Genomic DNA, 27,339 nt, shown 5'->3' with positions numbered 1-27,339 from the left:
TTTGGGATTGTGAGCAGCACCATTCTGACACTTATGAGTAATGCATTTGTGTAACAGGATAATTGTTTTTTTTAAATAAACCTTAAAACAGTTTACAAAACTAAGTGTCCTAACTTAGCCTATAATTATTCTGATGGTGCTTTAGTAAATGTAGCGTTTTATAGTTTTGAATATACAGCAGATAGCAGCAGGGTATTTACAGTAAACACTGAATATTAACTGCATCGTTTAGGCACTGAAAAATCACAGCAATACATCATCTGAGATGGCTTTTCTCAGTATCCATTTTATTATCTCTGCCTCATAGTTAAATCTTTATGTATCAGACCTCAGATCAGACTTCTGGACCTGCAAGTCCTGTGTCGGCACCATACCCACATCAGGCCCTTAGACCACTGTATTAGTCCCATACCCAAAGCCTACTGCTGAATCCTACCCTTGTGTCTGTCCCATACTCAAATAATACCTCATATCAGACCTTTGTGTCAGTCCCATACTCAAATAATAATACCTCATATCAGACCTTTGTGTCAGTCCCATACTCAAATAAATAATACCTCATATCAGACCTTTGTGTCAGTCCTATACACAAATAATACCTCAAATCAGCCCTTTGTGTCAGTCCCATACTCAAATAATAATACCTCAAATCAGCCCTTTGTGTCAGTCCCATACTCAAATAATAATACCTCAAATTAGCCCTTTTTGTCAGTCCCATACTCAAATAATAATACCTCATATCAGACCTTTGTGTCAGTCCCATAATCAAATAATACCTCAAATCAGACCTTTGTGTCAGTCCCATACTCAAATAATAATACCTCATATCAGACCTTTGTGTCAGTCCCATACTCAAATAATACCTCAAATCAGACCTTTGTGTCATTCCCATACTCAAATAATAATACCTCATATCAGACCTTTGTGTCAGTCCCATAATCAAATAATACCTCAAATCAGACCTTTGTGTCAGTCCCATACTCAAATAATAATACCTCATATCAGACCTTTGTGTCAGTCCCATACTCAAATAATAATACCTCATATCAGACCTTTGTGTCAGTCCCATACTCAAATAATACCTCAAATCAGACCTTTGTGTCAGTTCCATACTCAAATAAATAATACCTCAAATCAGACCTTTGTGTCAGTCCCATACTCAAATAATAATACCTCATATCAGACCTTTGTGTCAGTCCCATAATCAAATAATACCTCAAATCAGACCCTTGTGTCAGTCCCATACTCAAATAATAATACCTCATATCAGACCTTTGTGTCAGTCCCATAATCAAATAATACCTCAAATCAGACCTTTGTGTCAGTCCCATACTCAAATAATACCTCAAATCAGACATTTGTGTCAGTCCCATACTCAAATAATAATACCTCATATCAGACCTTTGTGTCAGTCCCATACTCAAATAATACCTCAAATCAGACATTTGTGTCAGTCCCATACTCAAATAATAATACCTCATATCAGACCTTTGTGTCAGTCCCATACTCAAATAATACCTCAAATCAGACATTTGTGTCAGTCCCATACTCAAATAATACCTCATATCAGACCTTTGTGTCAGTCCCATACTCAAATAATACCTCATATCAGACCTTTGTGTCAGTCCCATACTCAAATAATACCTCATATCAGACCTTTGTGTCAGTCCCATACACAAATAATACCTCAAATCAGACCTTTGTGTCAGTCCCATACTCAAATAATACCTCATACCAGACCTTTGTGTCAGTCCCATACTAAAATAATACCTCAAATCAGCCCTTTGTGTCAGTCTCATACTCAAATAATACCTCATATCAGACCTTTGTGTCAGTCCCATACTAAAATAATACCTCAAATCAGCCCTTTGTGTCAGTCTCATACTCAAATAATACCTCATATCAGACCTTTGTGTCAGTCCCATACTCAAATAATAATATCTCATATCAGACCTTTGTTTACTTTCAGTCCCATACCCAAATCTCACAAATGATCAGAGCCCTTTTAATCCCATACCCAAATCAACCACTGATCAGACCCTTGTTTTAGTCCAATACTCCAATCATACCTTTGTGTCAGTCCCGTACCCAAATTATTGAGGAGAATAGGTTAAATGTTGCGCTGGTAGGGACCCTTGCACATATACAACCCCGTTCCCACAAACGGGAAAAAATATGTATAGCAAACAGTAAAAGATAGTACCATACCCAAATTCTATGTCAAATCAGACCGTTTCCTCAGTCCCGTACCCAAATCTGACTAATGATCAGGCCCCTTTTAGTCCCATACCCAAATCCAACCACTGATCAAACCCTTGTTTTAGTCCCATGATCAAATCATACCTCAGATCAGGCCTATGTGTCAGTTCAATACCCAAATTATACCTCAGATCAGACCCTTATTTCAGTCCGATACCCAAATCTGACCACTGATCAGACCCTTGTTTTATTCCAATACTCAAATCTAACAACTTATTAGACCCTGGTATAAGTCCTATACTCAAATCCAAACACTGATCAGACCCTTGTTTTAGTCTCATACTCAAATCCAAACACTGATCGGACCCTTGTGTGAGGCCCATTGCCTGATCTGACCTTGTCAGTCCCATACTCAAATAATTTCTCTGATCAGACCTTTGTGTCAGTCCTATACCCAAATCATGCTTCAAATCAGACCTTTGTGTCACTTTACCAAATCATAACTCAGGTCAGACCTTTGTCACTTTTATATCCAAATGATACCTAAGATCAGACCTTTGTCAGTTTCATACCAAAAACATACCTAAGACCCCTGGTTCTACATCCCATTCCACACTTTAGAAGTGCAGTAGCACTGTTACTGAATTCCACTGCTGTTGAATGTGGAACTTGGCAAAGGGACGACAGCAACGCTGGATCTGCCAGTCATGTATTTTTGACTGCTCTCATTTTCCCCCTTTGATTTACAGCACACTGCACATGGGGATTTGGGAATGGGAAGCATGCTACCTCCATATAACATCACAACAAAAAATAAAGACATACTGGAAATTCTGAATGATCAAGGTTTGATTTCCAGCTTGCAGTAAACATATAATTAAAGAATATTCAAGCTGGGAAGAATTAACAAACATAAATATATTTTGTATATGTAAAACAATTAAGTATCACCCCATACTGACAAATCATTTGATGTTTTAGGAAGTGTTCGTCCTTCTTTTAACCCCTTGTAATTTCAATCCACCTTTTCAGCTTCTGAAGAACTACAGATCCCCCCTCCACTTCCTGCCGAAAAACCAGTTGGAAGCTTGTTTGAAAAAACTAGTGCAAAGTCCCGTCCTGCTGGCAAAAAAGTATGATTTAAAGCCTATTGTGAGAAGTTTAAACTAGCATGCATGATATAGATACTTTATTCTTTCATCAAGAGTCGGCTAAGATTTAAAGAGATTTATATTTAGCCGTTTTGAAATGAAAGTCTAACCATTTTTTTAATTTATTCACAAACCTGTTTTTTTAATTTTTCTATTATTATTATTATTCTGTTATGTATTTTTTGTTTTTATTTTTCTATTATTATTCTGTTATGTGTTTTTTGTCCATGTGCACTGTCCCTTCTAACGAATACAGTTATTTTTTATGGAGATCTGTATCAAACATGAATTCTACAGATATACACCCTTTTCTGTTTATTAAAGGCCTGTTGTCATATTTGGTGACCACTATTGTCACTTTAAAGCATTTTTGTCTGGTCTCTTACACATATCGTTTATAAAGTGACATAAATTAACTACAATTCCAAAAACAAGTTAAAAATAATTACTTTTTTTAAATAAAGAAAATAAAACAAAATTGCAATGTACTTTATTTATTTTGTCTGCTTTATTTGTAGAATACCTCTGATAAAGGTGTCTGCCCCACTTCCTCCAAAATAAAGCTGGACTGTCTCCATCATACATGAGTTTAGGGAAATGTTATCTGAGCCTGAAACATTGTACACAGTTATTGGTTAGCTCATAGGACAAGATCAGTTATATCTGTTCATAATTAGCTAAATAAAAAAACTAAAAAAAACATGGGTTCCACCAGGCTGTTTATCCCTGAGCTACTCTTGATTTGCTAAACATTTTGTGCTAAATGTTAAATGATTTTAAAATATTTGTTTTGCAATGCTTAAAGGGACATAAACCTCTTTTTCTTTTTTTTTTTTCTTTTAAAGAATGAGACCGAGCATGCAACTTTAAACAACTTTCAAATTAACTTGTATTTTCTTGGTATCCTTTGTTGAAAAGTATACCTAGTTAGGCTCAGAAGTAGCAATGCACTGCTGGAGCCTCTTTTGATTGGCTCACCTGAGCTAGCTCAGCTAGCTACAAGTAGTACATTGCCTTCAACAAAGGATACCAAGAGAATGAAGACAATTTGATACTAGAAGTAGAACGTTGTTTAAGATTGTATGTTCTATCTGAATCATTAAATAAAATGTTTGTGTTTTATGTCCATTTAATAGTTATAAATGTAATGTGTACAAAGTTGTAAGTTGTATTTTTCCTTTTCAGTACTTTTTATTATTTTGTGCACATAAATTAATCATATTGACCATCTATTATATTGGAACATAACTTAAATGACTGACTTTTTCTGCTGCAGGAATGGGAGCAGTCAGAATGTACAGAAGACACCCGGTCCAAACCTGTATTACCAACTAGGTTTGTATAACTACCCTAAGTCCTTGTATACCGTTCAGTTTGTGCCATCCTATACTGTACTTGCAATATTTATTTTGCTCCTTTTCATCAAAAGCCATAGATGTTCTTGTAAAACGACTATATTAATATCGTGTTTGTCACAATTGCTTTTCAAAAGCCAAACTCCACCCAACACGTTCCTTATTTTAAGGAGCCAATCAGAACTTTTTGCTGGAGTAGACAAGGCGATCGGTTATTATCCAATGTTTTTCAGGTTCTGATGTGTTAATCTGAAATATTTATGGACAGATATGTGGCAATGTTAGCTTTGTTGAAGCCTGCCATATGCTCTTCCAGTTGTCAGAATTGGAAAATTCTTAATTTTCAGACATATATTATAGGAACAGGGCGCACAATCAGTAATAAAAGTATATAACAAGTTGTTTTACTGCATAATTAAAGTGCCATAAAACATGTTGAGATCTGTGCATATCCTAAAAGGGCTAATTAATTAAAAATTGTTTGCATAAAAATTTTTTTAAAAAATTGCTGGCAAGTATTTTAAAATAATTGAAAAAAATAAGCAAAATGAATTACATGGGGCAGACAACTCCACCCCCCTATCGGTATTTAGACACAGGCATTGTATTTCAATGAGTTTACAGCTTCTAGGCATGCTCCAGCAGATAATCCCTATTCACTTTTGTTTTCTACCAAAAGCAACCATAGATATCGATAAAGCCATAAAAGGAATTGTGTGGGGGGAGTTAGAGCTTTACAATTCAGAAACTAAAAAGAAAGGGTTAATGGCGAGGCACTGCAGTATAAATTTGCAGGTTAAGTAATTAAAGTACATATTATATTATTTTGTCTCTATCCCAACTTGTTTTATGTCCCTTTAAGCATTTATATGAAAATCTCAAAGTGTTTAATGTCCTTTTAAATCAGCCTAGTATGATTTGTCTGGGATGATTGAAAATCCCTGCCTTCGCACAGTTGGTTACACGTGAGCAGGGGGAGGGGAAGCGCACTGTTTTTTCTTGCGTAATACTTGCTCTGGATGCAGTCAGATTTCCTGGCTGCCAATTGTATCTGATTGCACCTTAATAAATTGGAGGCCAAAGTTTTTAATATTTAAATACCAATCAGAGCAATAAAATATGATTTAGAATCCATCTTAACTCACCCTATATTGTATATACTGTATACATAACACAATAGCTCTTTTAGACTTCCTAGTGCAACTTGAAATTCATAGCAGTTGTGTTTGTAAAAATTCTCGCATTACAACACTGCATGTGAACTGTGGAGCATATGTCTATAGGTTGGGTGTTCCCAGACCTTACGTTGTTTATCCTAAATTGCATTAGGATGTCCCTTTAACTTTTATTTATTATAATAGAATGAAGGGTTTTTTTTTTATATTCTTCACAATTTGAATAATTTATGAATGGGAAACGTACTGCAAGGTATATTTCTTAGATTTATAAATGTGTACCCTAAGGACGATACACACAAATCATGGGGAGGAGAGTGGCGGCAGCAGATTTGTACCAGCACCCTAATGTTTTTGTCTAGTATGTTGTTTGAATGCCAAGAGATTAGTGTCAGGTCTAAGCATAAAAAATAAACAGGTTTTGTTTGTTAATTTGTTTTACACAACTATGAATTTTCATTGATCGGACCCAGATATTTTCTGTATTTTCATATAGTGTAAAATGATCTATAGGACGCTTCCTTGCACTGCATTTCATAGTTTATCTAAGGCCAGATGTAACTGCTGAGATAGAACCATATTGTAAGGAGGATATTGACTACAGTGTATAAAGAGATCTTAACCTACTGAGAATTGTTGAGCATTTATATCAAGCAGGCAATCTAGTGTTCGGATCCTCCAACCCATGACTTGTAAGATCACCACATCAGTAGGTTTCTATCTGGTCCTCTTCCGTTTGTAACACCAACGTAACTAATAATGTAATAATCATAAAGCATGTGATGTTAAATAGTTGGAGGGATTTCATGGTAAGTATGTGAAGAATGTTATTGTGAAGTAGCCCACACAATCTGGCTATTTCTTTTGTTATGTTTAATCTTTTGCTGTTATTTTTATCTTAAAAAAAGAACATGAAGATATTTAACAGCAAATGGGAAACACATGGCCAATCATGTTTGTTTATATTCTGTTTATTTTTTTTCTTCTGTTATCAATAGACATGAGTGAATATTTCACAATATTTACTTTAAACATTGAATGTTTGCTACATTGGTTCATTTTAATAGAATTTCTAATGTTTGCCAAAGATTTGTAGGTTCAATTGAATTTTGATATATTGAATATTCCAACTCGGCACAAGTAATGGAATATAGCTGTGAATGTATCATTGGATTTAAATATTGGTTCTTCTTTACTTAGTGTTAATTCTATGAGATTCATGCTATATTTTGTTTTATGTTTTCCCCCTTATGTTGAATGTTAGTCTCAATTTGACAACCTGTCTGTACTGCTTTTTATCAAACTTCTGAGAAGGGCCTGTCAATCACCCTGAACAAGCAGGATGTAGGCTCGCAAGTGCTAACCTGCCCCACAAGGGCTCAAAAGCAGCTTCTTCTGCTTAGTACATTGAGCCCAAAACATTTTTTTCCAGTGCCTCATATCAAGTTTAGCATCCGAAGATGATGATACATTTATTTTCTAGAAACATACAATTAAAGAAACACAAATGTCCAGTGAACATTTATTTTACCTTATAAATCTTATTTTCTAAGCGTTTTCTTATCCCTAGAAATAACATGTTTTTCTTAGTGATCAACTGATGATTTCTAGTAATATAGAAAAACTAGATTGCAAGCTGTATTCATTTTTTTAGTCTATTTTCTTTAATAATTCATTTGTATTTTAGGTTTGTTAAAGCAAAAACAATGTTGTTTTCATAAATATGTTGGGTTTAAGTAATGAAATTGCACACTGTTTTAATTACTGTTGCATTTATACCACATAGGCCTATTGGTGTGAAAGTAATGGAAACACAAGTTCCGGCAACTAAGGGGCCCCCTGGAAGGCCACCTCCACCAAAAGTGTCAAAGACTGGTGCATCACGTGTTGCCTTTCCTCGAGCATCATCCGACATAAGTTTGAGTACAAAACAGAATGTGTCTGTATTAAACAGATCAAAAAGTCAAGTCCTAAAAAGACCACAACCAGAGCTACCTCCCCGACCTAAACCTGGACATCCTCTGTATAATAAATACATGGTGAGATTACAGTTTGTACACTTTTTAAAAAATGTTATTAGAACACTCTAATAATTTAAGTGTATTCTTGTTGAGACATTACGCTTATTTATAAAATGTTTTACCAGGAAAAATACTTTGAGATTTCTCTCATTTTCGTATATGTCCTGGGATATACCAGCAATGCATTACATATTTGTACAAATAGTTATATTTATACACAGACACAAGGAAGGTCTTTACAGGATTGATTTGTTTGTAAAGATAGAGACATTTTTCTTTTTAAGGACCTCAGGTTGCTGGAGGATTTGGTGATTTCCGTGAGGTTATTCCACAGTTGAGGAGCTCTGAATGAGAATGCCAACCCATTAGCTTCCTTGTTCTAATTGGGAATAGAGCAGAGTGGAAGAAGAGAACCTTATGTTATAGGGGGGATGGGAAGCAGGGGTGAGCATACTACTCAGGTAGCGCAGGAGAAAGTGGTTATACACAAGGCAGGGAGGTGAAGAAATGTCTAGAGTTAAGCAAGAGCCAGTTTAGTTCTTTTAACATAGCACAATGATGAGTTTTGTAATCACATTGCAGGACAAAATCAGCATGAGAGTTGCAAGTTTACTGAGATAGATCCAAGGTGCAGACCCATATGCATCATCCTGAACCTCAAGATTTAGACAGAATTTATTTCTAAAAAGGGCTGTACAGTTTGGACATTAGTTTTTCATAATGAGGTCCAAACGACAGGTTGGGATCAAGCCAAATACCGGGATACTTTATAGGATTTGACAGGAACCAGCCTACAGTGTGTTAATTTAATTACTTTTAACTCTGCGTTTTAATTTTTTTTTTCATTTTTGATTAGTCCTAAAAACCATGGTCACTGTTTTGTCAGTGTTTAGAAATCATTTATTTTTACAGATACATCTTTCGACCTCTAACAAATCCTGCTGCAACACAGCCTCAAGTTGTGATATGTTTGGTTTTGTTGCATACATTATAGTGTCATATGCATACATGTGTACAGTTGAGGTTTTGCAAACTAAGGGAAGATCATTTGAGAACAAGGACCCTAAAATGGAACCCTGGGGCACACCACACATTACTTTGTTCGACATTGTTCGAAATAGACACAGATTGAGATCTGTCTGATCAGTAAGAGCAGAACCAATTTAATGATATATCATTTAATTGCAAGTAAATTATTATTTTAATTTAAAAAAAATGTATATCTACTACACTATTTACTCTATAACAAGGGACATAAAACAGGAATAATAAAATGTTCACAGGTGAAATAATCAGCTCATTAGTAAACATGGTTATTTTACCTGCTCTCACCCAAGGTAATCTTAAAAATCAGGCCTGTTAGGGAGGCTTGAAGACAGGTTTGAAAAACAGTAATATAGAATAACCCAAAAGTTAGGGCTCATGAGTCTTAAAATGTGTCAGACTCTACTCCTTGTCAGGACTAAGAGACCTAAAACTGCAGTTTTTGAGGAGTGGCCTTCATGAAATTCTTTAAAGAAAAGTGTTGGCTTGAATATTCAGTAAGTTGCTCGGGGTATTCCCTTCATTTCTTGATGCAAGTTTTATTTCATTTAGACAGCTATTTTGGAATCCATATATTACAAATGAATATGCTATACTAAAATATAATTTTTGTGTTTTTAATTACTAAATAAAAATAAAACTTACTGGTTTATTTCCTAGTTGCCTGTGCCTCATGGGATTGCTGAAAAAGATGTTGTGTCCAAAAACCCTGGAGAACTATCCTGCAAGGTAAGACAATCCTCCATGTTATTTGATTTTATGTGTGACTGTTCTGACTCCGCTAAAAGGTTATCGTATCATATAATGGTGCTTTGCTATTCTGCAGCGTGGAGATGTGCTAGTGCTGCTGGAACAGACAGATAACAACTCCCTTAATTGCCAAAGGGGATCAGCAACTGGTGAAGTCAAAGTGTCAAATATAAAGATAATCACCCCACTCGATGAGAGTTTGGACACCACACAAAAAGTAAGTTTTAATGCCATAGACAGTAATTGTTATTATAGTTTATAAACTATTGTTCCCTCACTTGTCTTTTGAGAGCTTTGTAGTTCACTTTTGAAAATGTCTTTGGTGATCTGATGAAAGGAACTGTAGAAAACATGCATTCTCTGATGGTACACTAAAAAGATAAACAATACTTGTGTTAAAAATTTGGAATTATTTTTCATTGCAAGTATCTTCAACCAGCTAGCAGAAGACCGTAACTCTTTTATGAGAAATTAAATATGAAAATGCAGACAACAACACATTCTATAAATAAAAAGAGAGAAGCGCTCAATCTGGGAACGAACAAAAGCAAAATAGCATGCTCTATGGCTAGTTACCACCCAAGAAGCAGCCTCTTTTTGCTCAACATGTGCCTTTCACAGAGAAGAACTTTCCTGAAGCATATCAGTCTGATCCTGACTTCACAGTACAGTCCAGCCCCGAAATACCAGGCAATCCCTCTCTGAACGAGAGAAACAGCAAAACCCCAGACGTACGTTTCGGCCTATTGTGGGCCTCGTCAGTGAGGTGCAGCCATATCCCTCTAGGCACACTGAGCAACGGGTCCACGTCTGGATTCCCGCATCACACTTAGGGAGACTTCCCAAAATGTCATAATTTGCATAAATAAAAAGAGAGAAGCGCTCAACCTGGGAACGAACAAAAGCATAATAGCTTGCTCTATGGCTAGTTACCACCCAAGAAGCAGCCTCTTTTTGCTCAACATGTGCTTTTCACAGAGAAGAACTTTCCTGAAGCATATCAGTCTGATCCTGACTTCACAGTAAAGTCCAGCCCCGAAATACCAGGCAATCCCTCTCTGAACGAGAGAAACAGCAAAACCCCAGACGTACGTTTCGGCCTATTGTGGGCCTCGTCAGTGAGGTGCAGCCATATCCCTCTAGGCACACTGAGCAACGGGTCCACGTCTGGATTCCCGCATCACACTTAGGGAGACTTCCCAAAATGTCATAATTTGCATAAATAAAAAGAGAGAAGCGCTCAACCTGGGAACGAACAAAAGCATAATAGCTTGCTCTATGGCTAGTTACCACCCAAGAAGCAGCCTCTTTTTGCTCAACATGTGCCTTTCACAGAGAAGAACTTTCCTGCAGCATATCAGTCTGATCCTGACTTCACAGTACAGTCCAGCCCAGAAATACCAGGAAATCCCTCTCTGAACGAGAGAAACAGCAAAACCCCAGACGTACGTTTCGGTCTATTGTGGGCCTCGTCAGTGAGGTGCAGCCATATCCCTCTAGGCACACTGAGCAACGGGTCCACGTCTGGATTCCCGCATCACACTTAGGGAGACTTCCCAAAATGTCATAATTTGCATAAATAAAAAGAGAGAAGCGCTCAACCTGGGAACGAACAAAAGCATAATAGCTTGCTCTATGGCTAGTTACCACCCAAGAAGCAGCCTCTTTTTGCTCAACATGTGCCTTTCACAGAGAAGAACTTTCCTGAAGCATATCAGTCTGATCCTGACTTCACAGTACAGTCCAGCCCCGAAATACCAGGCAATCCCTCTCTGAACGAGAGAAACAGCAAAACCCCAGACGTACGTTTCGGCCTATTGTGGGCCTCGTCAGTGAGGTGCAGCCATATCCCTCTAGGCACACTGAGCAATGGGTCCACGTCTGGATTCCCGCATCACACTTAGGGAGACTTCCCAAAATGTCATAATTTGCATAAATAAAAAGAGAGAAGCGCTCAACCTGGGAACGAACAAAAGCAAAATAGCTTGCTCTATGGCTAGTTACCACCCAAGAAGCAGCCTCTTTTTGCTCAACATGTGCCTTTCACAGAGAAGAACTTTCCTGGAGAATTGCCTGGTATTTCGGGGCTGGATTGACCTTACTTGGCGGGATCAGACTGATATACTTCAGGAAAGTTTTCTTCTGTGAAAAGCACCCTGGTCTAAAAGAGGCTGCTTCCGGGTGGTAAATCGCCATAGAACAAGCCACTGAGCTGTTGTTCGTTCCTGGTAGAGCGCTTCTCTCTTTGTATGCAAATTATTATGACCCTGGGGAAGTCTCCCTATGGGTGATGGGGGAAACCAGACGTGGACTCCTTGCCCAGTGTGCTTAGAGGAATGTGGCTGCACCTCACTGACGAGGCCCATAGGAGGCCGAAACAATCGTCTGGGGTTGTCATGTTCCTTGTTCAGAGGAGAATTGCCTGGTATTTCGGGGCTGGACTGACCTTACTTGGCGGGATCAGACTGATATACTTCAGGAAAGTTTTCTTCTGTGAAAAGCACCCTGGTCTAAAAGAGGCTGCTTCCGGGTGGTAAATCGCCATAGAACAAGCCACTGAGCTGTTGTTCGTTCCTGGTAGAGCGCTTCTCTCTTTGTATGCAAATTATTATGACCCTGGGGAAGTCTCCCTATGGGTGATGGGGGAAACCAGACGTGGACTCCTTGCCCAGTGTGCTTAGAGGAATGTGGCTGCACCTCACTGACGAGGCCCATAGGAGGCCGAAACGATCGTCTGGGGTTGTCATGTTCCTTGTTCAGAGGAGAATTGCCTGGTATTTCGGGGCTGGACTGACCTTACTTGGCGGGATCAGACTGATATACTTCAGGAAAGTTTTCTTCTGTGAAAAGCACCCTGGTCTAAAAGAGGCTGCTTCCGGGTGGTAAATCGCCATAGAACAAGCCACTGAGCTGTTGTTCGTTCCTGGTAGAGCGCTTCTCTCTTTGTATGCAAATTATTATGACCCTGGGGAAGTCTCCCTATGGGTGATGGGGGAAACTAGACGTGGACTCCTTGCCCAGTGTGCTTAGAGGAATGTGGCTGCACCTCACTGACGAGGCCCATAGGAGGCCGAAACGATCGTCTGGGGTTGTCATGTTCCTTGTTCAGAGGAGAATTGCCTGGTATTTCGGGGCTGGACTGACCTTACTTGGCGGGATCAGACTGATATACTTCAGGAAAGTTTTCTTCTGTGAAAAGCACCCTGGTCTAAAAGAGGCTGCTTCCGGGTGGTAAATCGCCATAGAACAAGCCACTGAGCTGTTGTTCGTTCCTGGTAGAGCGCTTCTCTCTTTGTATGCAAACAACACATTCTATGATTCTATGAAAACACAGACAACAACACATGGTTAGTGATGATGCCACTTGCTATACAGAAGTTGCCAGTGGCTGACATTGCGGTTCCAGCAAACAATCTCAGCTTTAATGAATACAGGCCACTTTTCCTTTCAAGTGAAAGGTTCCTGGCTAAACTGTGTTAAATTATATGATTTCCTTTCTTCCTACACTACAGGATTCAAGAATTTAAGATGCTTTTATAGAGGATTTATGTCAGGCAAATGGACATTTCTCTGGCAGCCCTCGTCTGCTCCTCTGGGGCAGGAAAGAATGACACATTTTTATACCAAAAAAAATAAATAAAATAAAAAATCCCATTTTACTCTGTAGAACAGAGGTCCTCCATCCTCTCTCTATTCACTATCTTTCTCTAGCCCATTGGGTCTAGAAACTTTTTTTTTTTCCTGTGGTCCTATGAAAGGATGAAAAGAAATGGCTCTTTTGAGGACTACATGTGTTGTTTGTTGCTTAGCACTGGTCTTTGTAATGTGTACAATGTGTGTGTGCATTTTTAATCTTGCCGAGTTGCTGTTGATAGACGACACACTGTCTGCAAATAAACTTTGACATCCACACACTAAAGCCAGCCAATCTAGTCTTTCTCATCCCCATACTGTTTAAATAGCATGAAGTGCCCCTCAAAGCAATACTGTGAAATATTTCTGTCTATAAGAATATTATCTAAAGCAGGGATGGTCAACTTCCTAACACATGAGGGCTGCAGATTAATATTGTAGAAGCCTTCAGGACCCCCACAAATGTACACAAATAATAATATATTTCCTGATAATATCCATTGATACAGGGCCAGCTTTTGTTTTCCCTTCCAAATGTTTCACCAGAAGTCCCTAAACACACATTTCTTCTACAAGATACGACGAGTCCAAGGATTTCATCCTTGTGGGATATTATCCTCCTGCTAACAGGAAGTGGCAAAGAGCACAACAGCAGAGCTGTATATATAGCTCCTCCCTTCCCCTCCACCCCAGTCATTCTCTTTGCCTGTGTTATACTAGGAAGAGGTAAAGTGAGGTGTTAGTTTTAGTTTCTTCAATCAAGAAGTTTTTTATTTTAAATGGTACCGGTGAGTACTATTTTCCTCAGGGGGATATGGAAGAAGATTTCTGTCCTGAGGTTGATGATCTTAGCAGCTGTAACTAAGATCCATATTGGTTCCCACAAGACTTCTGAAGGTAATACAAGAGACATCTTCAGTGTGGAGAACGGTTTCATTCTACAAGCAGCACTGAGGTATGTGCAGCCCTTTATTTCTTAGGATACTTGGTATATCAGAACTGGCTGACGTTTATTTCCCTGCAAGGGAAGGGGTAAGCAGAACACCTGTAAAACAAAGGGTATTATTGAGTAACCTAGGCTTACTTTATTTTATATGACATAGTGGGCAAGCATTATAATGGATAACCGCGTTATAAAGGACACTGGGAGAGGCAGAAATATGCTTAACATTTTTATGTTTATAAACCGTTGGGTCACATTTTGAGTGTGCTTAGGGTTTTTTTAGATCCGCATGGCTTATACTCTGAACCGCTTCACCATGCGGTTGTTCAGGCCTAGACGCTCATCGGACGTGATGGGCGGGGCTTAATTTCACGCGCTCAGACATGCACTTTACTCTGACTGAGAAGGCAGCAGGCATTAGCTCTGGTTGAGCCTAGACTGGTGTTCTGTTAACCGGATCATTGCAGAGTCATTTTGCAGTGCCCTGGGGGCAGGTAGGTTATTTTTGTCAAATCTAACATATTTGTGACTATAAATACCTTTTAGAGGTTAATTTCTCCCCTTACTCTTGGGGTGCAATAATTTTTGGAGCCATTGATTGGGTGTAGTTAATTTAAAAGGGTAAATTAACGTTTTGAAGCAGTTTTGGAAAATTTGTGCGCTTTTTTATTTCTTAAAGGCGCAGTACATGCTTTTAAAAAATTGTTTAAATCAATAAATAAAGTGTTTAACGACTATTGTGGTTATTGCTAGTCTGTTCAACATGTCTGACATTGAGGAATTTCATTTTTCTATGTGTTTAGAAGCCATTGTGGAACCCCCTCTTACATTGTGTACCTCTTGTACTGAAAGGGCATTACACTGTAAAAAGCATATTTTAGGTAAAGAAAGTGTGCCTAAGGATGATTCTCAGTCTGAAGAGAATCAGGCTATGCCATCCAATTCTCCCCAAGTGTCACAACCCACACAAGCGACGCCAAGTACCTCTAGTGCTTCTAAATCCTTTACTCTGCAAGAGATGGCTGCAGTTATGTCAACTACCCTTACAGAGGTATTATCTAAATTACCAGTGTTACAGGGTAAACGCAGTAGGCCAGGTATTAATGTGAATACTGAATCCTCTGATGCTTTATTGGCTATTTCTGATGTACCCTCACAGTGCTCTGAGTTGAGAGTCAGGGAATTGCTGTCTGAGGGAGAACTTTCAGACTCAGGAAATGTGTTACCTCAGACAGATTCGGACGTGATGTCCTTTAAATTTAAGCTTGAACACCTCCACCTGTTACTTCGGGAGGTTTTAGCGACTCTGGATGATTGTGACCCTATTGTGATACCACCAGAGAAATTGTGTAAGATGGACAAATATCTAGAGGTGCCTACTTACACTGATGTTTTTCCGGTGCCTAAGATTATTTCAGAATTTCCCCCTCCTAATTTTAAGAAAATGTTTCCCATATCAGACACCATTCGGGACTCGTGGCAAACAGTCCCTAAGGTGGAGGGAGCTATATCTACCCTGACTAAGCGTACAACTATACGTATTGAGGACAGTTGTGCTTTCAAAGACCCTATGAATAAAAAGTTAGAGGGTCTTCTAAAGAAATTATTCATCAGGGTTTCCTTTTACAACCTACGGCTTGCATTGTTCTAGTAACTACTGCAGCAGCTTTTTGGTTTGATGCTCTAGAAAAGTCTCTGAAGGTTGAGACTCCATTAGATGACATCTTGGATAGAATAAAGGCTCTCAAGCTAGCTAATTCTTTTATTACTGATGCCGCTTTTCAAATTGCTAAATTAGCAGCGAAAAGTGAAGGATTTGCCATTCTAGCACGTAGAGCATTATGGCTCAAATCTTGGTCTGCTGATGTGTCATCAAAATCTAAGCTTTTAGCTATTCCTTTTAAGGGTAAGACCCTATTCGGGCCTGAATTGAAGGGAATCATTTCTGACATTACTGAAGGTAAAGGCCATGCCCTACCTCAGGATAAATCTGTTAAGATGAGGGGTAAACAAAATAATTTTCGTTCCTTTGAAACTTTAAAGGAGGACCCTCTGCTTCCTCTTCCTCCACAAAGCAGGAAGGGAATTTTGCTCCATCTAAGTCAGTCTGGAGACCCAACCAGGCTTGGAATAAAGGTAAACAATCCAAGAAGCCCGCTGCTGCTACAAAGACAGCATGAAGGGGCGGCCCCCGATCCGGGACCGGATCTAGTAGGGGGAAGACTTTCTTTCTTTGCTCAGGCTTGGGCAAGAGATGTTCAGGACCCCTGGGCACTGGAAATTGTGACCCACGGGTATCAACTTGAATTCAAGGATTTTCTCCCAAGAGGGAGACTTCATCTTTCACGATTATCTGTAGACCAGATAAAAAGAGAGGCATTCTTATGCTGTGTAAAAGACCTCTCTACCATGGGAGTAATTTGTCCCATTCCAAAACTGGAACAGGGGCAGGGGTTTTACTCAAATCTTTTTGTGGTTCCCAAAAAAGAGGGAACTTTCAGACCCATTTTAGATCTCAAGTGTCTAAACAAATTTCTCAGAGTTCCATCATTCAAGATGGAGACTATAAGAACAATCTTACTAATGATCCAGGAGGGTCAATATATGACTACCGTGGACTTGAAGGATGCATATCTTCATATTCCTATCCACAAGGATCATCATCAGTTTCTAAGGTTTGCCTTCCTGGACAAACATTATCAATTCGTGGCTCTTCCCTTCGGGTTGGCCACAGCACCCAGAATCTTCACAAAGGTTCTAGGGTCCCTTCTGGCGGTTCTCAGACCGCGGGGCATAGCAGTGGCGCCTTATCTGGACGATATCTTGATCCAGGCGTCAACTTATCATCTGACAAAATCTCACACGGACACAGTGCTGCTTTTCCTGAGAACTCACGGTTGGAAGGTGAACATAGAGAAGAGTTCACTTGTCCCACACACAAGGGTTCCTTTCTTGGGAACCCTGATGGACTCGGTAACCATGAAAATATTTCTGACGGAGGTCAGAAAATCAAAGATTTGGAATACTTGCCGAACACTTCAGTCCATTCCTCGGCCATCAGTGGCTCCGTGTTTGGAGGTCATTGGTTTAATGGTAGCGGCAATGGACATCATTCCGTTTGCCCGCTTTCATCTCAGACCACTGCAGCTGTGCATGCTCGGACAGTGGAATGGGGACTATGCGAATTTATCTCCTCAGATAAATCTGGATCAAGAGACCAGAGACTCTCTTCTTTGGTGGTTGTCGCCGGATCATCTGTCCCAGGAGACATGTTTCCGCAGACCCTCGTGGGTGATAGTGACAACGGACGCCAGTCTTCTGGGCTGGGGTGCAGTCTGGAATTCCCTGAATGCTCAGGGTGTTTGGACTCAGGTGGAGTCTCTACTTCCAATCAATATTCTGGAACTGAGAGCAATATTCAATGCGCTTCAGGCATGGCCTCAGTTGGCTTCGGCCAAATTCATCAGATTCCAGTCGGACAACATCACGACTGTGGCATATATCAATCATCAAGGGGGAACGAGGAGTTCCTTAGTGATGATAGAAGTATCCAAGATAATGCGATGGGCGGAGGCCCACTCTTGTTATCTGTCGGCAATCTACATCCCAGGAGTAGAAAACTGGGAAGCGGATTTTCTAAGTTGTCAGACTTTTCATCCGGGGGAGTGGGAATTCCATCCGGAGGTGTTTGCTTCATTGATTCTCCAATGGGGCAGACCGGAACTGGATTTGATGGCATCTCATCATGCCAAGCTTCCACGTTACGGATCCAGGTTGAGGGATCCCCAGGCCGAACTGATAGATGCCCTGGCAGTGCCTTGGTCGTTCAGCCTAGCTTATGTGTTCCTCTCCTTCCATGCGTGATTGCTCGAATCAAACAGGAGAGATCTTCAGTAATCCTGATAGCGCCTGCGTGGCCACACAGGACTTGGTATGCGGTTTTAATGGACATGTCCTCTCTGCCACCGTGGAAACTTCCTTTGAGACAGGACCTTCTCATTCAAGGTCCTTTCCAACATCCAAATCTAATTTCTCTGCAGCTGACTGCTTGGAGATTGAACTCTTGATTTTACCTAAGCGAGGATTCTCTGATTCGGTCATTGATACTAGAAAGCCTGTCACTAGAAAAATCTATCATAAGATATGGCGTAAATATCTTTATTGGTGTGAATCCAAGGGTTACTCATGGAGTAAAGTTAGGATTCCCAGGATTCTGTCTTTTCTCCAAAAAGGGTTGGAGAAATGGTTATCAGCAAGTTCCTTAAAGGGACAAATTTCTGCTTTGTCAATTTTGCTTCACAAACGTTTGGCAGATGTGCCAGATGTTCAGTCTTTTTGTCAGGCTCTAACTAGAATTAAGCCTGTATTTAGACCAATTACTCCTCCCTGGAGTTTGAATTTACTTCTTCGAGTTCTTCAAGGGGTTCCGTTTGAACCCATGCATTCCATAGATATTAAATTGTTATCTTGGAAAGTTCTGTTTTTAGTTGCTATTTCTTCTGCTCGAAGAGTTTCTGAGCTTTCAGCGTTACAATGTGATTCGCCTTATCTTATATTTCATTCTGATTAGGTGGTTCTACCTACCAAACCTGGATTTCTTCCTAATGTTGTTTCAAATAAGAATATTAATATGGAAATTGTTGTTCCTTCCTTGTGTCCTAATCCTTCTTCTAAGAAGGAGCGTCTGTTACATAACCTGGACGTGGTCCGTGCCTTGAAGTTTTACTTACAGGCTACCAAGGATTTCCGTCAATCATCTTCATTGTTCATTGTTTATTCTGGAAAGCGTAGGGGTCAGAAAGCTATGGCTACCTCTCTTTCTTTTTGGCTGAGGAGTATCATCCGCCTGGCATATGAGACTGCTGGACAGCAGCCTCCTGAAAGAATTACGGCTCATTCTACTAGGGCTATGGCTTCCACATGGGCCTTTAAAAACGATGCTTCTGTTGAACAGATTTGTAAGGCTGCGACTTGGTCGTCCCTTCATACTTTTTCCAAATTTTCCAAATTTGATACTTTTGCTTCTTCTGAGGCTGTTTTTGGGAGAAATGTTCTTCAAGCAGTGCTGCCTTCTGTTTAGGTCTCTGTCTTGTCCCTCCCTTTCATCCGTGTACTGTTGCTTTCGTATTGTATCCCACAAGTAAGGATGAAATCCATGGACTCATCGTATCTTGTAGAAGAAAAGGAAATTTATGCTTACCTGATAAATTGATTTCTTCTACGATACGACGAGTCCACGGCCCTCCCTGTCATTTTAAGACAGATTATATTTTCTTTATTTTTACAACTTTAGTCACCTCTGCACCTTTTAGCTTTTCCTTTCTCTTCCTAAAACCTTCAGTTGAATGACTGGGGGTGGAGGGGAAGGGAGGAGCTATATATACAGCTCTGCTGTAATGCTCTTTGCCACTTCCTGTTAGCAGGAGGGTAATATCCCACAAGTAAGGATGAAATCCGTGAACTCGTATCGTAGAAGAAATCAATTTATCAGGTATGCATAAATTTCCTTTTTCTATTTCTGCTTTTTCCTGGTCCCACTAATTTTTGGCACCTATTCTTAGTTTCATTTTCTCATGGGGGCTCCATAAACTGGTGCTGAGGGCCACATGTGTTCCATGGGCTGCCAATTGGCCATCCCTGACCTAAAGTTCTCACTGCACTAGGATAGTTAATGACTCACAAGGGTCACAAATGTTGCTTTGGCTGAGCAATTGTGCAAAGTAGAATATTTTTTCCCCACTCTAGGTAACTGGAACTGTGATTTTTAATTTAAGTGTATGTGCAACTTGCATGTGTTTGCTGTCGTTTTTGTTTTTTACTCCTGTAATTTAAAATGGGAATGATACTGAGGGAGGATTATTTATTTTGTTATTATTAGTTGTACATACAGAAAATACTTAGCTGTTGCCATAAATGCAAAGTGCTGCCCTTTGGTGTGGGGAAAATACCTTCACTACTTAGTATAATCTTTAAACTTATTATTTTTTTGAAGGACAACAATGTTCCTCGTGCTCTGGTGCTGCATGATTTTACAGGGGGTAAGTGCATTTGTTATCTGTTTGCAGCAGCTTCTTCATGTAACTTTATAAAACAGTAGCCAGTGGCAGAACCTTGTTTGTTCTTTTATGTTCATTTATGTTTCATTATATAATATTGCCTTCTTTTAAAGGCCCAGTAAATACAGTAGATTTGAAAAATCAACAAATACATAAGACACTACAATAGCACTTAGTCTGAACTTCAAATGAGTAGAAGATTTTTTTTTTCTGACAATTTTGAAAAGTTATGTCTATTTCTACTCCTGCTGCATCATGTGACAGCCATCTGCCAATCAGAAATGCATATATGTATATCCTGTGAATTCTTGCACATGCTCAGTAGGAGTGGGTGACTCAAAAAGTCTAAATATAAAAAGACTGTGCACATTTTGTTAAAGGGAAGTTAAAAGTGATGCAGCATAGCTGTAAAAAAACGGACTAGAAAATATAACCTGAACATCTTTATGTAAAAAAAGAATTATATTTTACCTCAAAAAGTATTCACAACCCGCTCTAAAGGACTTTAAGCAGCCAGTCAGTATCCATGTCCCGGGACTTGCAAAGGAGCGTGCCTCATGCACACTTATATTATTTCCCTATTTAGTTTAAGGACGTTTACTATAAAATCTCATGAGATCACAGTAAAACAGTTCATGACCTCAGAACTGCTGATGCTGATTGGCTGCTGTTCATTTCTTTTCTTTTTTTCTTTTTTTTTTTTTTAACCTGCAGCTGGGCAGTATCTGAAAGATAACTTTTTACACAGCATTTACTCTGGTGAGCTGAGGACATTTTGAGGTAAAATATCTTCCTTTTTTACATAGAGATGTTCAGGTGAAATTTTCCTGTCAGCTTTTTACAGTTATGCTGCATCAAGTGATTTAGCATATGAGTATTCTGTCCCTTTAATGGAAGTAAATTGGAAAGTTGTTTAAAATTGCATGCTCTATCTGAATCATGGAAGTTTTAATTTTGACTTGAGTGTCCCTTTAAGACTATGCTTTACCATAATCTTATCTTGGTCTAATTAAATAATTATATGCTGTTGTCAGGAAAACAAGCAAAGTGAGTTTATTTTCTATTTTCTTTTGTTTGTAGTTGTAGTAAAAAATCTTTACCTACAATTCTGAAGATATGATTGTCAGTTGATCGAATACATTGAGTTTTGCATTTATTTAGTAGTAAGAGGACTTTATACCATCTACTCATATAATTAAAAAAAATTACAATGCAGAAGTCTGATCTTGGTACGTTCTGCTTAGCAGTGGGTATGTAGCAAGCATAGTCTCCATCTTTGGGTTGGTAAGTGATCATTGTTTTTTTTGCAGGAGATGTAGATGATCTGAGCCTTAATGCAGGGGAAACAGTTTACTTACTGGAAAAAATTGACAATGAATGGTACAAAGGAAAGTGCAAAAGTTGTACTGGAATATTTCCTTCCAATCATGTCAGGGTTCTGGTATGTACCATATGCTAATTATATTCTGGTCTTTAAGACTGATGATGAATAATAATAGATAGATATTATTAACTTAATATTCTGATTTTTTACTGAAAATCTTAGTTAAAAGGAGGGGATGCAGTAAGGCTGATACATTACTCCTAGTTATGTTTTTGTATTGCCATCACTCATTTGATGTGTGGTTGCTTTTGTTTTTGCATTTTAAACAAATCCTATGCTATTTTGTGCTCGACAAAATGCTGATGGACAGAATGTCGAAGAACATTTGTCCGTCAGACATATGTCCGAGAGACTGTGTTCCGACGTCGGCCGAGGGCAAATACGCTCCAGAGAGTTTTGTTTTAATCAGAATCTCGGGCGCTGCAACCACCTCTGGGAATCTAACCATGGGCCCCACCCCCTACAACGTACTTTTAACTATTTATCTGTCTGTCTATCTTTTGATCTGTATCTATCCTTATCTATCTTTCTGTCTATCTTTCGTGGCCGGACTGTTAACCGACGGCCATTTTTCAGAATATTTTCCGTCACACAAATGTCAGTTGGACAAATGTCCGGCCTCTACGCTATTTAGTATACAATACTCCAATTAGAATCCTAATTGGCTGAGCTTTTATTTAAACCACATCTTGCTTTTCTGTAAAATTCTGCTTTTCCTCCCAAGAAAATCCAGAAAGCAAATTCTGTCCTTTAAAATGCTGCAAATCAAATAGCTGGTTTGGCAGCAAAACCTAGGGTGAAGATTTTACTTTTTGGCCTCATTGAATGGGACAATCACAATTTTTATACAAGAGCAAGTGGTCCCTTTAATGGTAACATGCTCTGAAGTTCTTGTTGTCACAGTTTTTTGTTTTTTTAATTCCCTCTCTGAATAACTATACTCCCCATATTTTGTTTTCATGTGGGACCAATCCATATATTAATGGTACGGGAAGTGATTCTTTAAACTTGAAGCATCATTTGTATGTCTCTTTAATACAAATAAAGGATGATTATCTACAATATATTCTATGGGAGACTGTTTGTTTTTACTAGTATATATTTACACTGTTTTTCTGCCGAAAAGAACAGTTTTATTTATGTATACTTGTATCTGTAAGTTTTTTTTTTCATGTAGTTTACAGTATATGTAACCCTGTATATAAATAATTTGTGTTTATATATAGATTTTAGATGCTGATTTGAATTACAGCTAGTGTGACATGTATTTTGTAAACTGTATACAGTATTTGTTTGTGTAGTAGTCGGACTAGTCACCTCCTCTATGTCCTAGGAACAGATTCTCTGCCTAGAAAGTTAGGCATTATTAAGCTGTTGTTTGCCTGAGTTTACTGTAATGCATTGCTACCCTCTTTAGCATTTAAGTCATTAAAGGGTTAAATAATGTTTGTGCAACGATTATATTATCTATTTTCAAATGAAAACACCATACATTAGCAGCTTCTGCTCTATATATTATGTTCAGCGGCATACTAGAACCCCTGATAGACAAACCTCCCTGCATCATCTTATTATATATAAACGTTCTAATGATAGAATCTATATTTATTATTTCCATGTTAACTTAATCATGAAACATAGCAGAGTGCAGGTATTAATACTTATTGTGGAAAGTAAGAGACAAACTATATTTACTATGTTTATTAATGATATTTACCTAAATTTTAAGTGTTTTCTCTAAATTTCTTTTAATAGGTTGATGTTCCTGATAAAGTGACTCAGAAAAACATTACTTTCAACTCTGTAACAAAGTGAGTAATTTACCAATAGAAAATTACTGTAATATCCACAATGCTTCAAATTAATTTTAAAATATTGCACAAGTGGTGTCTTGCGCATCACATACTTAATAGATTATATCCCAGGAAAAATAACAGAAGCTTGAGATCCGGGCATGTAGATAGAGGGCTAGGGCATATGTGGTGGTGGTGCCCACATGTTTATCAGATCTGGCTCAGTCATTCAAGAGATTGAAGGGATTCTCCAAATCTCATTACCATCCAATCCTTTGATTTGGTTTTTAAACACAACTCCCAAAATTTCCATTGAATATCTAGTAAACTTTTCCAGATTTTCATGAATAGTGTTGTTTTTTTGATTGCCAAAAATTGGAAAAGTATAGACGTCCCGACCATACAAATATGGAAGAATAGGGTGTCCGACTTTATTGAATTAGAAGAGTTTTATTACCAGAAACAGGGAAATTTAGAAGTTTATATTGAGTTATTGTTATTTAGAAAATACGGTAACACATGATAATGAATATGCAGCACCTTTATAGTAACAAATTTGATACATTACATGGGGATCTTTTTTCTCTCAAGTTTTTCACACTTTAATCCCTGGAATACTATATATCCGAGGAGGTATTTTATCTTGCACTTCTTTGACTATATTTGGAGCTTAATTATGTTTTAAGATTAGTAATGATATTGTGTTATGTTGTATAATCTACAAAAGTTTATGGATCTATATGTATATTTTTGTAATTAAGGTTGTTAAATACTTTGTTGTATGTATAAATAATATTTCCTTCCTAAGATATGGAGAGTCCAAAACATCATTCAATTACTAGTGGGGATATCAATCCTGGCCAGCAGAAGGAGGCAAAGAGCACCACAGCAAAGATGTTAAATTTCACTCCCCTACCCATAATCCCCAGTCATTCTCTTTGCCTCTGTCAATGGAGGAGGTAAAGTTTGGTGTCTGAAGAAAAAATTTGATTTCTTTTCGCTGCAAGCAAGATTTTTGGGTATAGCTGTAGTCCATATCAATCTCTGCAATAGAGCAGTGGTGTCTTTAAAGCAGTTAGAAAGTTGTGAGGTAGTCCTTGATTAGTTTTCTAACATATTTGCTGCCCATGGTATAGAAAGCCAGAGTTGGTTACTCTGTTCTTTCTTTTTCTACAGGTCTCTGTAAGGAGTATGTGTCCTTTCACGCCTAGTATGCTTTCTACCTGCTGGACAGCTGGATGTGCAGGTAAATGCTTTTGTCTTCTAGGTTTGGAGACTTGCACTTCTATTTAACAAAAAAATATGCATTATTGTTTTGGGACACATTAAACCCTTAGTAGGGTTTTTATTTTGGCAGCATGCAGGCACAGGATATGTATGTGTGAGACTTAAGGTTAACCTTCCTTTATGGATAGGAAAGGGTTAACTTTTTATTTTTATTTGTGGCTCAGTTTATTCTGCTGTGTGTTTAAAGGTCCCTTTTGCTTGGTTTTGTTGGAGTAATGGGTCTTTATTTTTTTGTTTATGTTTGCACTTGAGAGCAGTGTTAAAGCTGTGGTCACAGTTTGACTTTAAGAGGGCTCAGTTTGCAAAGATTTGCATCTCAGCTTCTTGTTAGTGTTTTTGCCGCCTCTGTGTTCACACACTTTCACTTTGTGCTCTGTTAAGCAAGCCGGTCACATGATTCACTGTCTCTTCTGCTCTGTGTTCAGAGTGGCATCGGTGGTGCTGGTTGTGTTTAGGAAACCGGCAAGGTTATTTGGCAAGCTGTTTTTTGTTTTCTCCAAACGGAGGCCAGATAGGGCATCGGCTTTCATTGGGGTTTGTCTTTTTTCGCTCTATGTGAGTTTAAAATTTAAAGTGATAGTACTTTAAAATAAAAAAAAAAGGTTTTATTCGTTTTTTTCTTTGGGATGGATCATGGAGCAGGAGTCTGTTCTTATGGATAAATGTTTGTTGTGTCTTGAGGCACAAATTGTTTTACCCATGCAATTTTGTTCCTCCTGTTTAGACAGAACTTTAAAAAGTAAAGATAAACTTTTTGTTTCTGAGCCTAATGTCTCTAAAGGATGATGCTGTTCAGGCAATACCACAGCTTTCTCCTCAAATGTCCCAAGCCTCTATGGTGTCACATACAATGCCCTACAGTTCCTCTAAGCCTCCTGGTTGAGTTTTTTTTTCTGTCCCTGCTGCTGCTACACATGTTGCCCTCCCTCATAACTCTGAGGATGAGGTTTCCTCTGTGGCTTCCTCGAAGGATGAGATCTTAGATTCTGATAGTATAATTCCTTTGCCTGATGCTAAAGAAGTAAGCTTCAGGTTTAAGCTTGAACACCTTCGTGTATTGTTAAAGGAGGTATTGTCTACTTTGGATGACTCCGACTATCCTGTCGCGGTCAATCCTAAAAAATCTAGTAAACTTAGATACTATGAAGTTCGTTCCTCTGTGGAAGTGTTTCATGTTCCAGGCCGTGTGACAGAGATTATATCACAGGAATGGGAGAAGCCTGGGATTTCTTTTTTCCTTTCTCCAGTTTTTTAAAAATATGTTTCCTGTTACTGACTCCATTAAGGATTCATGGCGCACGGTGCCTAAAGTAGAAGGAGCTATTTCTACTTTGGCTAAGAGAACTACGATCCCTATAAAGGATAGCTGCTCTTTTAAGGACCGATGGACAAGAAGCTGGAGGCTTATTTAAAAAAGATGTATGTTCATCAGGGTATTCAATGGCAGTCTGCATTGCCACTGTAGCTAGTGCGGCATCTTATTTGTGTGATGCTTTGTCTGAATCTATTTTAGAAGAGACTCCATTGGAGGAGATTCAAGATAGGATTAAGGCTCTCAAACTAGCCAATTCCTTTATTTCTGATGCTAACATGCAAGTTATTAAACTGGGGGCCAAGATGTCAGGCTTCTCTGTTCTAGCCCGCAGGGCCTTGTGGCTAAAATATTGGTCAGCTGATTTTACTTCCAAGTCCAAGCTTTTGGTGCTCCCTTACAAGGGAAAGATCTTGTTTTGACCTGGCCTGGCAGAAACAATTTCTGATAATACGGGTGGAAAAGGGTCTTTTCTACCGCAAGATAAGAAGATCAGACAAAAGTCTTCCTCTTCCAAGCAGGAGCAATCCAAGTCTTCTTGGAAGCCCAATCAGTGATGGAACAAGGGGAAGCAATCAAAGAAACCTTCAGCTGAGCATAAGTCAGCATGAAGGGTCTGCCCCCGGTCCGGGACCAGATCAAGTGGGGGGCAGACTTTCCCTATTTTGTCAAGCCTTGATATGAGATATCCCAGATCCTTGGGCTGTGGACATAGTATCTCAGGGTTACAAAACAGAATTTAAATCTCTTCCTCTCAAGGGCAGATTACAGCTCTCATGATTATCTGCAGACCAGGTAAAAAGAGGGGCATTCTTGAACTGCGTTCAGGATCTTTCCTCCCTGAGAGGGATTGTTCCTGTTCCAGTAAGGGAACAGGGTCTAGGATTCTATTCAAATTTGTTTATGGTTTCCAAAAAAGTGGGAACTTTTCGACCCATTTTAGACTTTAAGTGTCTCAACAAGTTTCTCAGAGTACCGTCCTTCAAAATGGAAACCATTCATTCCATTCTTCCTTTGGTCCAAGAGGGTCAGTTCATGATGACCATAGATCTGAAGGATGCGTATCTTCATGTTTCCATCCACAGGGATCATCACAAGTTCCTGAGATTCACATTTCTAGACAAACATTTTGTTTGTGGCTCTTCCGTTTGGCCTTGCCACAGCTCACAGAATTTTCTCAAAGGTTCTGGGGGCTCTTTTGGCAGTGATCAGGTCTCGGGGAATTGCAGTGGCATC

At 38.8% G+C, this 27,339-nt stretch overlaps 1 protein-coding gene across 1 annotated transcript in view; it reads left to right on the top strand.

Moving 5' to 3' along the window:
- LOC128650066 (SH3 domain-containing protein 19) overlaps positions 1-23,597 on the top strand; it is a 169,502-nt gene extending 145,905 nt beyond the window's left edge. Inside the window, exons 9-16 of the mRNA XM_053703736.1 lie at positions 3,232-3,332; positions 4,627-4,685; positions 7,667-7,919; positions 9,606-9,674; positions 9,772-9,912; positions 20,264-20,309; positions 21,638-21,768; positions 23,467-23,597. Coding sequence (XP_053559711.1) covers positions 3,232-3,332; positions 4,627-4,685; positions 7,667-7,919; positions 9,606-9,674; positions 9,772-9,912; positions 20,264-20,309; positions 21,638-21,768; positions 23,467-23,526 — 860 coding nt within the window. The 3' untranslated portion in view covers positions 23,527-23,597. The remainder of the gene's footprint in view (positions 1-3,231; positions 3,333-4,626; positions 4,686-7,666; positions 7,920-9,605; positions 9,675-9,771; positions 9,913-20,263; positions 20,310-21,637; positions 21,769-23,466) is intronic.
- The last annotated feature ends 3,742 nt before the right edge of the window (positions 23,598-27,339 follow it).

The sequence above is a fragment of the Bombina bombina genome, chromosome 2 (assembly GCF_027579735.1).
Source record: "Bombina bombina isolate aBomBom1 chromosome 2, aBomBom1.pri, whole genome shotgun sequence".
In the NCBI taxonomy this organism is placed as follows: domain Eukaryota; kingdom Metazoa; phylum Chordata; class Amphibia; order Anura; family Bombinatoridae; genus Bombina; species Bombina bombina.
This window is presented reverse-complemented; position numbering and strand designations above follow the sequence as displayed.